We start from the raw sequence: 16,011 nt of genomic DNA on the forward strand, positions 1-16,011 counted from the left end.
ACCGTCCATTATGAGGTTCAGCTGTAAACAAAGTGTCCCACAACTTCTTCAGGTATCCACCTAACAGGCACCTGATTCCTTCCAATTTAACAAATACATCTATGATCTTTTATCCACAAAGTGTAGCCTATTTTAGTTCCTAAGAGATAGACAGGTCTTCAAGTACTGAGCTGTCATATGGCTTAGTAATAAAAGACACATCATCTTCAATGAAGGAAGAAGCCCTATTTGAACCCCTACCCGAGGCATTATTAAACGTTTTCCACAGCCGTTTACCGTTTTTATTTCATTCATGCTTGTTTGGTAATAACATTTATATTTCATTCATGCTTGTTTGGTAATAACATTTATTTTTCTTTCTATTCATTTTTGTCACATTATTCCTCAATTTACTGTAGATCTGTCAGTCAGCCAGACTAACTTTCCTTTTGCTTAGCAATATTTCTTAAAGCCAGTTCTTAATTTCATTTTCAATCCTCAGTGCTCTTACAGATTTAACAGTTTGTTTACTAACTGGAGCATGCTTGTCAGCTATTGACAAACATTAAGCATAAACTAATTCAAAGCCAACTCTGGATTCTCCTCTTCAACTACAGTATGCCATGGTACGTTTTCTAGTTCTTCTAAAAGAATAAGCCCTCACTTATGTTCTTATGTGATCTTTTGTACATTAGGCCTACTATTGGAACTGCTTTTGGAATCTTTGCCTTTCTAGTAAAAGAGATAGATCAGCTGCATTTGATTAACACAAGACTTGATTAATACAAGTAGAGGAGATGACAGTTATTATTATTCAAGTTATTGTTGGCTTGGTAACTGTGTTAAATTACATGTGTGAAGGGGGTTTGGGAGATTTCTACTTAAGCAATATTAAACATCTCTAGCTAATAATGTAACAAAGGCTATAAAGGCTGCCTCCAAGGAAGAAAGCAACATTGTAGGAGGAATTCCAGCTATCCTAGACTGTGATTCGAAGACTTACACCCAATATGACTGCAAAACAGGACAAGACCAGAACATATGCACATGGCTCGCCAGTGCTTGACGACATCTGTCACAGGTTTGATCCACATCATTATAGAATTGAGACAGTCTAACCTTTGTGAAATGAGCACGATGATAGATCTCCTTCTCTGATTGTGCAAAGATGTCACAATTGCCCCCGGTCACTCAGTCACAGCAACAAACAGAATAGTATTACAAAGAGGTGTGACATTTTCTGATCATTAGTTTTTTAATATAATTTTGAAAATGATGACATTAAACAAAGATACATATCTTACGTAAAAAAAAAGAAGAAAAAAAAAGAACTTAATGGTCATGAGGAGAATGCTCTTCCCTGAGACAAAATTGGAATCAAATATTCCACATTCAACATCTTAATTTAGATTACAGTGGAGTCAGGTATTAGCAGGCCATTAACAAAATAGAAATTTCCAGACATTTCAGAATGATAGTTACATGTCTCTCCATCTTTTACAATTACCGGTACTTGTCAGTGGTAGGAAGACAACTATTCACACCATCGTTGCTTTTCAAAAAATGAACAAATGAAATGACCCATGTGTTCCAATGGTCTAATGTAGGTATTATTTAGTCACAAGCACTTGTTAATATTTTTAATTAGGCCTAGATTAATATTTATAAAACCCACAGACAGACCATTCAACCTGCCGTCCTGATTTTAAAAATATTTCAAGCTCACCTGTAGCAGCGCGACGAGTTCTCAGCTCGTAGATCGGCTAATTTAGCTACGTTTGTGCGACACTGTAATACAAAGTATAATGGGGCATTCATTTATGAAAAATCATAAAAGAACATTTTATGATTTAACTTTACAAAACACAAAAAGTATGTTTCTTACATTAGAGTGCAAATATCTTGTTTATCTTTGCCATTATATACATTCGTTATTCCGATTTTCTTCCCTCTACGAGGAAGATGACATAGAAGAAATTGACATGTATCCCTTTAGTTTACAATCCTTGCTGCTGTTCCAAACAGCATTTTGTCCACATTTCCACATACATCCATATAATCTCTGTACTCATGCACTATTGTCGTGTGATATTCCTGCTATGTCGTTCAAGTTATGTGTAATTACGCACTAGTTACAGTATGTATACCATGTGATTGTGTTGGGCTGATCGGCTGTGTTTGTCTAGCATCTAGCTGTATCAGATTTCACCACTTGCTGTGTGGTTAATTATGAAATAGATATTATTATTAATTATGGTGGGCAATAAGGCACTTGCATGAACACAAAAGAAAGGTCATAGTTGGATGATGGATATATTTATAAAGCCAGCATGACATTTCTTTACCCACATCCATCACATGCGTTCCATAGTGCAAGGCAGCAGGTTCCTTCCACTCAGTCGGATCTTCTTTTGGATCCCATTTATAACCAAATATATACCAATTGTATTTGGTAAAGAGATAGAGGAACATTTTCATCTTGCAGCTAGTTAGCCACAATATCCTGCATTATGATAGCAATGTATGACATTAACAACAAAGCTAAGTAAGTTAGTAATGAACCTCTTTATTGTTTGCAGGTTTCAGCTGATGCATTGCTTTTCCCTCCTGTGATCTGCAATGTGCCTTGCACTAATAAGCGATGGTTTTACCAATCTCTTATGGGTATGAAGCTGTGTGGTTTCCATGGTGGTGAGGTCAGCGGTAGAGGCACATGGTTGTGCTCTGGTAGAGGTACATGTAGGCGTCGCAGAAGAGACGCTTGGCCACGCCTTTCATCTCCCGGGGCGTGTGACTGGCCAGCTCCGCTGGGGACATTTCCAGGTACTCGCCCACCTCGGGACAAGCCTGGACCTGAGGAATGTTGAAGCCGTCCATCCCTCCTGAGGAAACCCACGCAACAACGGATGAATGTGACAAAGCTTAATCACTTGTAATATAATGTAATATATTATTTAGTTGACCAGAGTCCCCCTATACTGTACACCGATTTCCTGAGTGACAACCTGGAGAAGGCGCTGCCATAGCTGCGGTTTCAACTCTACGTACAACCAGGGAAATCAATACAAAACGCGCATGTCTTCCTGAGGCTGCATGCTATCTTTAGGAGTGAGTAGCTAACTAAATACTGTGCTGTTCTTTGTGGGAACAGGTTTAGGTTGACATTTTTTATCCACTTCTGTCAAAGATCCTTGTAACTCCTCATCCAGCATATCAGCAGAGGCTGACACCACAGCTATGGCTGACTGCGCCCTATACATGGGAGTGCTCAGGAAAAGGCCCACCTCCTTTCCCCCACTAGACCAAATCTATTCACCAACAAAAGCTTGTCGATTTTTTCAGAATGTTCGCCCCAGAATATACAGTAGGGGTGCTACGGTTCATGTGGTTATTAGTGTAAGGTGGAGAAGTAATACTGGATCATACTATCAAGATTCACAATTTGAGGTTCATACAAGGAATGAACTGCTTTATTGCAGAGACAGGCCCACACAACATGATTAACACAGATGAACTGGTCACATACATGGATATACAAGACTCACATACACAATAGGCTTGGGCGATCCTTGCTAATTTGATTTCGTGGCCATTAAAATCACTGATATAATCCAATTGCCACATGCGGCGGGAGTAGGAGTGGTGGGGTGTGTCATACACGGTAACGATTCACATTTAGAGATTTGCAGAGATTTATTTTAGACTTGGAGTTGTCCCATTATTGAGAGTTTAATTAAAGACCATTATTGTAATGGTAAATAAGCCTCTGTCGTCTTTTATGCGGGTTATGTCACACCATTGAGCTCAGTGAAATCAATGCCAGCATGGACGGTCTTTAAGAGCCAAAGAAAGACATACTTTAAGCTCTTGTACTTGTGAATATTAAGGATTGTACCCTGATGCCAAAGGTGAAATATTATAATAATTGATTTAATACAAATGTCTCCTCTATTCAAACAACATCCCCTTTTAAAGTTTGTGACTGTGTGTGGTGCAACAATATCACAGCATGATGTTGTTGCGCTTAACATCATCTTTAATATAGTGATCCAAATCATTCCCATACTTTAACAACTCCTATGGAGTGCAGAGCAAAGTTTTGGTGAGTAACATATGGATAATGGACATGAGGGGTGTCAGATCCAAAGGAGATACTTGTGAGAAACATTTCTAAATGCACACTATAGGGTGGTGATTCTAGAGCTTTTTATAACATCTTAGTTCTATCTATCACAGAACAATCCTCTTACACAATAGAATCCTGAGTGTAACCTGTAACAGTTAAAAGGCACTGCATTTAGACATTCAGAGAGTGTTTGCAAGCCGCTCACCATGCCTGTCGGCCATGCTGTCAAAGAAAATCCAGTCATGGTTGTTGGGCCCGTGTTTAATGAAGGAGACGTAGTGGCTGGTCTCGATGCAGAGCACTGCAAACAGCTCCAGCTTGTCTCTGGCCAGGACTTGAGGCGCGACGCGTCCTGGGAAGCCCTTTGGCATGTCCAGGCGGGTGGGTCGATGGGCACGCCGCTGAGGGTGAGCATGCACCTGGAAAGAGTTTACAGTAGTATTTCTCAAAGTTTTTCATGTCATCGACCCCCAAAATTAATATGTATTTGCCACAACACATAAATATTTCATGCCAGAGAGACCCCCCATTCACGATTTGTGTTAACATTTTCAAAAATACCCACACACGACCCAACCATCCACCCACACATTCACCCAACCACCCACACACACATAGATTAAATACACACTCCACCTGAGAGGAACATGTGCGGCAGAAGTGTTTGAATCCTGTTTGGCCAAAGAGTGGATCCTTGAAACACTCCACACACTCTTCGTAGGCCAGCTGCCCACACAGCATGCACTGCTGGGGGCCTGGAAAACACACACACACACACACACACACACACACACACACACACACACACACACACACACACACACACACACACACACACACACACACACACACACACACACACACACACACACACACACACACACACACACACACACACACACACACACACACACACACACACACACGTTGTACCTCACTTTATTTGTGGAGGGTTTGTGTGTTTGCTTGTATAACTGAGTGTGAGACAAAGAGAACAAGTGTGAGTGGTAATGACAGAGAGAGAGAGTTGTTTTTTGTACAACAAAGTATATTACAGTGTTGAGTTGTTATTAAGACTAATCGATGTAGTCGATTATAATAACAAATATCTGTACAATTTTATCCTGTCGATTCATTTTTAAACAATAAAATAAACCCGTTTCTCGATTATTCCATTAACCTACATGAGCCAGATTAAGTGGGTTAAGAGGTTCTAAACGTCTGTTTTGATACATTTTCGGTTAATTAATACCTTCTGAGAGGAGATCAGTGATGTCCAGTTCTAGAGAGGGGATGATCTTGTCAAACATTTTGAACTTCTTGCCAAAGCGAGGCATCTGGAGGATTAGGCAGGAAGGCACCTGAACACAAAACACAGAGAACAATAAATACCACAGCAATACCACATAAGGGTAGAGTAAAGTAAGTACAAGGAGGTGATGATGAGTGGAAACTGAACAATACTGCCATCTAGTGGAAAATAATCAACAATCAACACAGTATAAGCTAATCTCTCCCAACACAAAACTAAAATCTAGTTTGTTATAAGTTGCAGGGGTTAGCTAAAACCAAAGCAAACGCAAGACATTAGTTTGAGTATAACTTAAAACGGACTAGTCCCGACATTGATTAGCTAAATGGGGAACAGTCCTACCTCAGCCAGTTTGAGTCCCGCACTGTGGAAGGAGTGCTCCAGCAGCTGTTGAACAGTGGGCAGCACCAGGCTGTGGTTCTGATCCAGGAAGATCTGGTAGCAGTAGCTCTCCTGGACTTTACCACCAGCTGAGCTGAGAGTGGGCAGCAAAACATACAATGAGTATTCAAACAGCTTTTCCAAACAGGGAAACAATTTCCCCTAACAATCTATGGAGTTCAGTCCTCATGTGCATACAGTAAGTGCAAGCAGCTTTTCATTTTGAACCAAACCATATCCCATCTGACTTAATTAATAGGACAGGAGCGAAAAAACTTGATGTTGTGGTTGGTTGTAGAGAAAAACCTTCATGGCACAAGACATGGACATAACATCGACATGACTGTGTCAATTTTTCCCCTCTACACCAAATCTTTGTAAAAAATAGCCAATCTACAAGCTCACAACCTGTTGTGATGCATTGTGAGCTTGTAGAGCTGCTAATTTCTCCAAATGTTCGTCCCTGAATAGGGACGCTAGGGTTCATGTGGTTAATACAATATGTAAAATCAAAGGGATTTGGTCCGAGCATTATGTGACATGATAAATCAGACAGGCGGCATACAGTTTAAGAAGAGGCTCCAGGGCGAGAATATGGTGCATGATGACCGTGAGGAACTCCTCTGGATCTGAAATGGATACAAAAGAGTCACAAAAGTGCGGTCAATGAATGATTTCTGTCCAACCACTTACACATGCCCTGCTTTACACTTTAGCTACATCTAAAATAGCCAATATACATAAGTCATATAGATATGACTTTGCCTTAAGTGGTTAATAGACTGACCTTTCTCATCGGTAGTGAATGTGCGGCTGTAGCCGTGTTCCTGCAGCTGCTGGCGAAGCTTCATGATGTGTTTCCCTTCCACAAAGCCCTTACTGTGTGTGGATGGCAATGCAATTGATATCATGGTCATTAATTTATAACAACACTTAATAGCGAACATTATAGACCAGCGTTCCAGAGCATTGCCATATCAAAACACTAAAATCATATATTCTTTGTTAGTAAAATAAATGCAAATAAAAGCACGTTCAATATACAGTATTATGTGCACAAGGACATACCTGCGCAGGGGGTTGACAATTTCATAGAGCAGAGTTTCCTGAATGGGGGCGTCTCGTGGCTCTGTCGACATGAACAGGAGGGAGTCCAGCACGGAGGAGCAGGAGAACAGACTAGAAAGACCAGAGAGAAACAGAAGTTAGACGTTTCAATTCTTTTTCCAAGACTCAATATGACATGTTATACTGCAGTCCCTTTTCTAACCTGAAGAGGGTGGCATCCATGTAACAAGAGTTGCAGTGGCCTTGGATCCCCTTCATTTCACCAATCAGAACCTCAGTGACTCGCTCGGTGGTGATGGGAGCGATGGGATTCTCTAGCCTTTCTCCACTATGTTTTCTCTCTCTTTCTGTATCTGTTTCTGTAACACACACGCACGCACGCACGCACACACACACACACACACACACACACACACACACACACACACACACACACACACACACACACACACACACACACACACACACACACACACACACACACACACACACACACACACTAAACTTAAGTAGCAGCACATAAAACATTACACCACTTATGTCCTGCAACTTCAAATTTTAGAAATCTTCTCACCGCTAGTGGCTGACAGATTCTGAAAGCGTGAGTCTGGGCGGCAGGAGAGCAGCTTGATAAAGAGAGCTCTTCCGGGAGGGCACTGGAAGAATCTCTCGTTTTTGAATGTGCCATCGCTCACCCCAAAGTTGTCCTCCTGGAGACAGAGACAGAACGAAGTGAAGGAGTGCATGCATGTATTATGTGCATGTCATGTAAGTTATATAACTTACTGTACAGAAGAAAAGAAGATGAGGAGAAAAGAACTGCAGTGATATCTACAGTAACTCTTTACAGCAATAAACATACACGTTTCTTTTTTTATTCGATCCACAGTGAGAGACTAGTGCCATCACAGCTTGCTTCAAATTGTGCCAGGCACCCAGTTACCCTTTTAGACTATCCAGTATTTGGCATGACTCTATTCTTCTGTATTATTGTATATATTCAATAACATTAGAGGACATCAGAAGGCACTGTGGGGAGAGTTTTGCTGTTACGTGTCATCTGTTCGACACCAAACTCTAACCCTTACCCTAAACCTAACCTCCGTGGGGCGAGTCGCTAACCCTCCCGACGCTCCTTTGTCGAAATGACGGTTGTTCGAAAGAGCGAGATTTCCCCGGCACTGTGCACTTTACCTAACCTGACTGCGCCAGATAATGGCAGCAGTGCGTATGCCTGGTTGCATACTGCTCTGCTTACCATCATCTGGGTTCTCTCGGGCAGACCCGATGTAAGGGGCGGGCCATTTTTTCAAATTCTTTAGCAGGTGATTGGATGTGGCCGTCTCTCTATCACAGTCTGGGAGTGCCAACTCCAACCACTCATATTGGCCTGTCTGCATCCACGTGGTCTGCAATCAGACTCTATTGGCTCAGAGCCGTTCAGAGCCCGCCCGTAGCTGCCGCTGATTCGTCCGGCCCGGGACTTTACGAGCGTTATCAACTCCCCCCGAGAGATCTCAGATGGTAAAGTAGGGCGGTAGCCTACGCACTACTGCCACCATCTGGCGCAAGTCAGGTTACACTTTACCTGAGTCACATGACAACACAGCTGTCTGTAACGAGTGATCAACACTGACTGTTTCTGATTGGTTGGGAAAAGTATTTAGTGATGCTGCCAGCCTGTTTGACACTAGCTTGAAGAAGGTCTCTCGACCGAAACGTTGGTTTATTAGAAACTCTTGAACTTGCAAGTGGCAGTGTGCGGGTTGGTCTCTTTTCAAGATTCCCACTACTAATGCTTTATTACCTATGCACCTGCTTGAGAGGAACTGGGTGAGCGAAGGTCTTCTCCTCAAAAGACTATCCAGTACCAAAACTCAAATGAAACTTTTTGACATTCACGGAGCAGAAGCTTCAAATTAATGTAATGATATGATATCTCAGATCACAATATTGATATAATGTATTCATATTGCCCAGGCCAGCCCTGAAAAGGACATGTCAGTGTACACAGTTAAATCCTGTAAGAGTCCAAATGGTTCCATTTTATTTTGTAGTTACCAGCTCTAGTCCAGCCATGGTTTCTTCCCGACCAGGCAAATGGCCGACCCAGCGGATAATCCCATAGGTATTCCCAGGAGCCAATGACACCTCAACCACAGAGTCGACACCCAGGCCCATGGGATGAGTGTCAAGTGCTGGTACTGCCATTTGAGCATCAATATCCATACTCTCTGGATCTACAATCAATAAGAAAGAATTGTTTTCAGAATTTAATTTAATTAATTTAATACAACCATGGTGTTATACTGTTTCCTCAGGCCTTAGCGTCATTGTATTTACTTCTCCTAGGAATATCTGTAAAGGACCTTTTAATTTTAAGAGCTACATTATTGACAATTGTTATAATTGTGTACTATTATTACAACAAGAAACTTGTGTGAAATAGCAGGAAAAAGCAGCATATCAATCACCTAGACCTGCAGGATGCGCCTCTTCCTCCACCTTAAAAACACGGTTCAGAGGAACCTCCGTCTCCCCTCCTCTCGCCCCGCTCTTATCCGTTTCCTGTGAACACAGACCAAGATGGAACCACAAACAGTTGGCTTTAAACCAAGGTCAAAGGATACTTCAATACTTATAATGGACAAATGTCTGCTGTGACCCATTAAAAAAATCACACCCAATGTGAAGTGAGCAGTGGTCGTGCTTGCATAACGTCTTCAGATTTGAGTCTAGGATGTACAGGCTATGCTACACACACACGTTTTGCTATGGCAAAACGCTGAGGAAAAAGGCTACAGACATATGATGATGACATTACTAGACAAACATGATGCTACGTACACACATTTTCCTATGGCAAAACGCTGAGGAAAAAGGCTACAGACACACGCACAGCCACGTATAGGAGCGGTTTACCACCGCTCAAAAATATATGCTTTCCATAAGGAGGTTGATTTTCTATATGCACAATAAATAGCAGTATAAACGAGAGTATCACACATCATAGGCTAAATATAGGTTACCCTGCAGCACTAACAACAAATATATAACTTGAATAAATATTTAGCAAATAGTAGTCCGACCTATTTGATTATTCATTGATTACAACTCACATTATTGGAGGTTGGAACATTAGATGGCATAACATTAACATCCCCAAACCAACGTAAATAACACAGAGAACTAGAAGCAGTGCTCTTCCGAGCACAGGTCTCCACCAGGCCGTGCGTCCTGGTGGTGCTACTGTATAATAGGCCAATGTAAAAAGGGTGGCATATGTTCTTCACCTTAGATCTTTCATGGCAATCGGACGCTGCATGCATGATTTCAAGCATTGTGTTCCAAAAATGAGTTTTGCTAAAGTCTACCTGCTGGTGGCGCTATAACAGGACAATGTTAAAAAGGTAGCATTTGTTCCTTGACCTAGTGGGAATATGTGTGGCAAATGTCACGGTAATCGCAAGCTGCGTTGCTGATTTGAGGCATTTTGTTCAAAAACGGAGCAATCCTGCAAACTTTGGAAGCTAATATTAGCCAATCAGGATGGAATGTGAAATATCAGACGGATCGGACTTGATCACATGACTATAGAGATACTGTGTACCGATTTGCATGATTTTTGGATAAAATCTCAAGGAGTAATATCCAAAAATGTGTTTTACATAAGTCAGCCCAAAGGTGGCGCTATAAAAGGCTGATGTGAAAAATGCAGGGCAAAGGTTTATCCTTAGCCTCTAGGGAGTGCGCTTACAAAGTTTGAAACTGATCGGTGGAGTTATAGGTAAAACCACAAATCGGGCTGTTATAGCGCCACCATGAGGCTGATTAAAAAAAAATTAAGTGGCATTTCTTCCTCGGCCTAGTGGTAACGTGTGTGCGCGATTTCATGATAATTGCACTTTGCGTTTGTGATTTGAGGCATTTTGTTCAAAACGGCTCAATCCCACAAACTTTGGAAGCCAATCTTAGCCAATCAGGATGGAATATGCAAAATCGGACAGATCCGTGTCGATCACATGACTGTCGAGATACTGCCTACCGATTTGTAGGATTTTTGGACAAAATCTGTAAGAGTAGTGCACAGAAATGTGTCTTGCGAACATCGGCCACTAGGTGGCGCTAGAAAAAGCCCATTTGAAAAATTTAGGGCAGAGGTTCTAGATTGGCATCCAGGGAATGTGTGTGCTCACTTTGGCAGCGACCGGGCCAACGGCGACTGAGATTAGCTGCACACAAACTGCGAGGACACACACACACACGGACGGACACACGGACACACGGACGGACGGACGCACGGACGGACGGACGGAGGGGAAAACATACTCTCCCCTCAGCCTTCGGCTGGTGGAGACAATGACATCAACACTCACTGTAGAGAGCCGAACCATCTGCTGTCCGCCCCTCTCTCCCACTTCCATGACCATGCCGTGACCAAAGTGGTCCTCATCAAAAATGAACGTGACTCTGTCGCCTAAGGCCAGGGATTCAGCTTGGGTCGGTGGGCTGAGCCGTGGCTCTGAGGGAGACAACGAGCTGGAAACCACGGGTCTGACTTTGGAAAACGGGGCGAAAATGCCACAGTCTCTCTGACATTTGAAGAAAGTTCTATAATTGTGCATCCCATCATTTTTGCCTTTTCCTTTGTCCTTTCCCTGGAAGACACAAAACATGTTACATCAATTCCTCTCATGCTATGTTCCACATTTGCAGCACAAAATGAACACACATTGGTTAAATGTGAATTACAAAGTCGCTTTCCTTTTGTTCATGGAACTATCAGGTTTTAAATTCAGTACCTGTAGTTCAATCCCAAATAAGACTCCTGATATAGGATGGCGGCATTCTGGCTCTTTCAACCTGCCTATATAGCGGATGATGCCCTTGAGGCTCTCCCCTCTTTCTTCTACAGTTACTGACGTGTGCAAAGTCAGGTCCATGGCTGTTTGCAGAGTCTCCTTCTCTATGAACCACTTCAGCCTCTCTGATTCATCCGTCACGGCCAGCAACAGTTCAGCCTGCTGAATGTTCAGTGGTTCCATGTCACCAATATCGAGTTCATTATCCAGATATGAGCTCCCTATGCGCATCATAGGCAACTTTGTTAGAGTTTCTTCATTTCTTCTGAGCAATCCCATGTATCGGTTCTCGGAGATGTAGCATATGCTGCCTGCATTGATTATTCCAATGTTTTTTGGTTTCTTTGTTAGGATGAAGTACATGTAGGTACCTTGTGAGGCCATGGCTGTGGAGGCAGGAACACAATAAAGGTAAACACACAGCCATATATACGTCTCAAGTTGTGATACAACAATATCATGGGTAAAATCGATATTTCTATGTTTCATTAGTTCGACTAAGGGTTAGGGTTAGGTTTAGGCATAGTTTTACTGAGGTTAGGTTAAGGGTTAGGTTTAGGCACAGTAGCATTGACCAGGTTAACATTCACCAGGTTAGTATTCACCAGCGTCAGACTAAAATGGTTAGCATAGCACAAATCCAATCTCGACGACTTGATTCTAGCTCTTCACAAAACTAATGTTAACCATAAAAGTGAAAGTAATCAAGGAGAACTTCGGCCTCGGCTAAAGTGCACAGCAAAATCATTGGTTAATCAATCTAGATAGTCAACAGCCTCGATCACACTCACAACAAAGACAACTTTAGCTTTAATAACAGTTAAAGTCAGTTCTTCAGATTACCTTCGCGAACAAATCAAGTTAAACTTTTAACAACACGGTCTAATAAATAAATCAGGTTATGGTTAATGTTAATCCTCAAGTGTCATCATCACTGCCATGTCATTCACTTCCCCTTTCGTTTCAGTGTCGTCATCTCGAACTCAAAGTACTGCTCACTTCAAATAACAGGACATTATTTTCTATTATTTGTATACTACTTACATGCCTTATCGTTCATGACTTTAGCGTCGATTCTTCGGTTGCGGTTATTGTTATTTTAAACACCCTTTTACGTGTTGATTATCCTTTCCTAATGTTAATAACAACGACGCATGGACGAGCTTGCCCTGTGATTGGATTCGTATAAGTCTTTATCCCATGACCTGGAGCGACGCTCACGCTGTGGTTTGCTCTTTGGTAGCCAGGCAACAGCTGACGCACCAATCACAGTGCGTCCACCCATCATTCCAGGTAATGGGATCCAGACTCGGAGTGTGTAGTGCATAGGGTATTTTGTGCCTTGCCCTTGGTCTTAAAGAAGATGTGTGGTGTTAAAAATGTCAAAGGTCAAGGTGATTTTGTTGTATTATAGCTTATTTTGCTGGGGACCCCCAAGCCACCCAAGGACCCCTGGGGGACCTCAGACCTCACTTTGAGAGGCTGAGAGCCCCTGCATTAAACCATGGACCACAACTCTGAGAGTGTACAATGGAACCAAATGGACCGGTCAGGTTCCCTAAACCATAAGGGGCGGGTCAATTTTGGTTCCTTTTTCCCAACTATTAACTATCATAATTTTCCTGGGGAGAATTATAGCCAAAACATATTTACACAGTAGCCTATGTTCAAAGGAGGATACCATAGACATAGAGCAAATTATAGGAAAAAAATACAGCCATACTAGTATAGACACTATGGATAATATGCCATATTATGTAATAATAGGCTATGTATCCATAAACAAATAATATATTATATCACTTGATAAATGGTGTAATTGGACTTTTAGAATCAAGATTGTGTGTGTGTGTGTGTGTGTGTGTGTGTGTGTGTGTGTGTGTGTGTGTGTGTGTGTGTGTGTGTGTGTGTGTGTGTGTGTGTGTGTGTGTGTGTGAGAGAGAGAGAGAGAGAGAGAGAGAGAGAGAGAGAGAGAGAGAGAGAGAGAGTCTGGGCACTTTAGCCTGCACGAATGATGGCAAAAAAATGTACCCTATGCTACTTATTTCTACGTCATGTCAGTCGCAGGCGCAGCATGATTACGAAACCGTTTCAAAGGTAAACATGGAGGAGAGAGAAGCGTTGAAAAGACAAATTGAACTTCTTCAAAGTAAGTTTGTGGGTTTAAAGCATCAATTAATGTGTACGAGTAGCGAATCGTTTGCAGACTAATGTAGAAAATTATGACCACTTAGAAAATCCTGCTGTCATTTCGATCTGACGTTTGATGAACAGACATGGAAGCTAACAGTTAGCAGTAAAAACGTTGGGACGTGTCCGTTACTGTGTGCTTCAAGTCAAAACAAACGACACGAGCCGGCTACACGACTATAACACTATATTAGTAATATTACTTATTCATTTTACTAAGATATGGTGTGGGTAAGCCAGTGTTTCTCAAACTTTAAGATTTCAAGGTCTCCCCTTAACTCTGACTAATGTACAAATGGAACCAAACTGAACCAACGGGTTCATTTGGTTCCATTTGTACACTGTCACAGTTACAGACTTGTATGGGTCAATTTAGACCCCCATAAAGGAACCCACAGAGTCCCTGGAATCCACTTTGAGAACCACTGAGGTAAGCCACTACACCATTGAATCACAATGCTGTCAACTCCTCTCCTACTGTAGATCTCATCAACAACCACAAGAATATCCACGGCGACACCCCGTCTAGTAGCACACACCAGTGGTATGCAGAAAGACCTGTTGTGGCCAGCGGCAGGGGCCAGAGCACATCCTTCGTCCATCCACACAGCTCCAGGGGAAGCTCTGCCTCATACGGTCCCCAACCTCGTGGACACTGGAGGAAGACGTATTCTCTCAGCAACAAGACCTCACGGTCCTCTACAGCACAGCCTTCAGCTTCCGCCACCCCATCTGTCCCTTTACCTGGCACCCTGAAGGAAGCATCTCACACAAGTACACTGCCCAGCCACAGCAGCAAGGGCCCTGGCAGAGGCCAGCCTGGTGGAACCAAAATAGCTGTTTCATCATCAGGGATCCCTCCTGGAGACGGAGAGCGGCAGAAGAACGCCATTACAGGGATTGGACTAATTGCACCAAGAACTGCATCTACAGGAATTTGTACAAAGTTGTGTAAAGGGACACCTGAATCAGTGCACAATAGAGGTCATGCAGGTTCAGGCTTGAAAGGTGCCCTGCAAAAAGACCACCAGAGACGGACTGCAGATCCCCAGCAGAGGGCTGAAGAGAGGAAGGACAGAGGCTCGGTAGATGTCACCTCTTCAGTCAAGACCGATGCCTCTGGCCAGACACAGAGCAGCACCCAGGTAGAGATCAAAGCACATCTGCCGAGGAAAACCACAGAGGTGAAACCGATGGTTCACGTAACGGCCCCTGATACTCTCCCAGTCGGTAAATCCACACCAGCTCTATCTGCTCTGCCCAGCGCACCACAACAACAACTCTCCCTTAGTCCCAGGTCTAAGCCCAGCCCAGCCCAGCTCGCCCCATCTCCTCAGAAACGATTCACCTGGGTGAGGAGCCAGCTGGTCACTGGAGGAGAGGTGTCCCCACAGTCTAGATCCCCACTTCAGTCCCCTGAAAGAGGTTTGAGCCCTGCTCTGACCTCCATCTCAAATGCTTCACAGGCCACTGGACGTTCGCCCCCAACCCCCGTCGGTAAAAGAACCCCCAGCAAGAAGCTGCCTCGAAGGCTGAGTCAAGCTACTGGAGCCCCCAAGACCTCCAAGTACACCTGGATTTCATCCGCCTCAACTGTCGGAAGCCAAGCCAAGCTGTTTCGCAAAACGCCATCCCCGAGATCTGTACCTCTGCCACAGAGGGCTTTGGAGAAGGGAGTGAGCGGGTCCAAGCTCAGAAACCCCAGCCCAGCTCTCACCCCTAAGACAAGGAAGGGGATGGGGCCCTCGTCTGCCGGCAGCTCTCTCAGCAGCCGTTACCGATGGAAGGCAGTCGGCCAGAGTACCGCTGGGACAGCGGCCGGAGGCGCGGCAGCCCGTCGGGGGTCCACCTTCCACTGGACCTCAGAGAAAAGCTATAAAGCAGCGAAAGGATGGCTGGCTGTACCACCTTCTCTCCCTCAGAGTGCTGCTCTCCAGTCCTCCTCTCCCTCTGCCTCCTTCCCTGTTGGATTCAAGCTCCGCAGTCGGATGAAAATCATCAGGAGATCCCCTAACAGGTGAGGCTGACCAACAAGAACACCGGATCTGCGTCCTGTTAAGACACCTGTCCAGACATAAAGTAGTAGTACACCC

At 43.4% G+C, this 16,011-nt stretch overlaps 2 protein-coding genes across 3 annotated transcripts in view; one reads left to right on the forward strand and one right to left on the reverse strand.

Moving 5' to 3' along the window:
- Window positions 1-1,304: 1,304 nt before the first annotated feature.
- Window positions 1,305-12,856, reverse strand: cyldl (cylindromatosis (turban tumor syndrome), like). The gene is made up of 15 exons (XM_080723656.1): window positions 12,773-12,856; window positions 11,669-12,114; window positions 11,243-11,524; window positions 9,341-9,434; window positions 8,928-9,106; window positions 7,441-7,576; window positions 7,069-7,225; window positions 6,867-6,977; window positions 6,586-6,677; window positions 6,364-6,427; window positions 5,760-5,892; window positions 5,358-5,466; window positions 4,742-4,860; window positions 4,311-4,524; window positions 1,305-2,861 (listed from the first exon to the last, which is right to left on the reverse strand). The coding sequence occupies exons 1-15, from the start codon at window positions 12,786-12,788 to the stop codon at window positions 2,677-2,679; spliced, it is 2,337 nt and encodes a 778-aa protein (XP_080579782.1). The 5' UTR covers window positions 12,789-12,856; the 3' UTR covers window positions 1,305-2,676.
- Window positions 12,857-13,800: 944 nt separating this feature from the next.
- The window catches only part of zc3h3 (zinc finger CCCH-type containing 3), a 75,300-nt gene continuing 73,089 nt past the window's right edge, over window positions 13,801-16,011 (forward strand). For both annotated transcript variants that reach the window (XM_080733288.1, XM_080733287.1), the window contains exons 1-2: window positions 13,801-13,877; window positions 14,402-15,935. In XM_080733288.1, coding sequence (XP_080589414.1) covers window positions 13,832-13,877; window positions 14,402-15,935 — 1,580 coding nt within the window. In that variant the 5' untranslated portion in view covers window positions 13,801-13,831. The remainder of the gene's footprint in view (window positions 13,878-14,401; window positions 15,936-16,011) is intronic.

Source organism: Nannobrachium achirus (assembly GCF_963921795.1).
Source record: "Nannobrachium achirus genome assembly, chromosome: 1".
NCBI classification, from domain to species: domain Eukaryota; kingdom Metazoa; phylum Chordata; class Actinopteri; order Myctophiformes; family Myctophidae; genus Nannobrachium; species Nannobrachium achirus.

Excerpts from the sequence above, each read along its gene's own strand:
- cyldl (XM_080723656.1), bottom strand. Across the intron at positions 9,435-11,242 it reads AGATGGTTCGGCTCTCTACA|GAAACGGATAAGAGCGGGGC; the intron begins GTGAGTGTTGAT and ends CTGTGTTCACAG. Across the intron at positions 4,525-4,741 it reads GCCGCACATGTTCCTCTCAG|GTGCATGCTCACCCTCAGCG; the intron begins GTGGAGTGTGTA and ends AACTCTTTCCAG.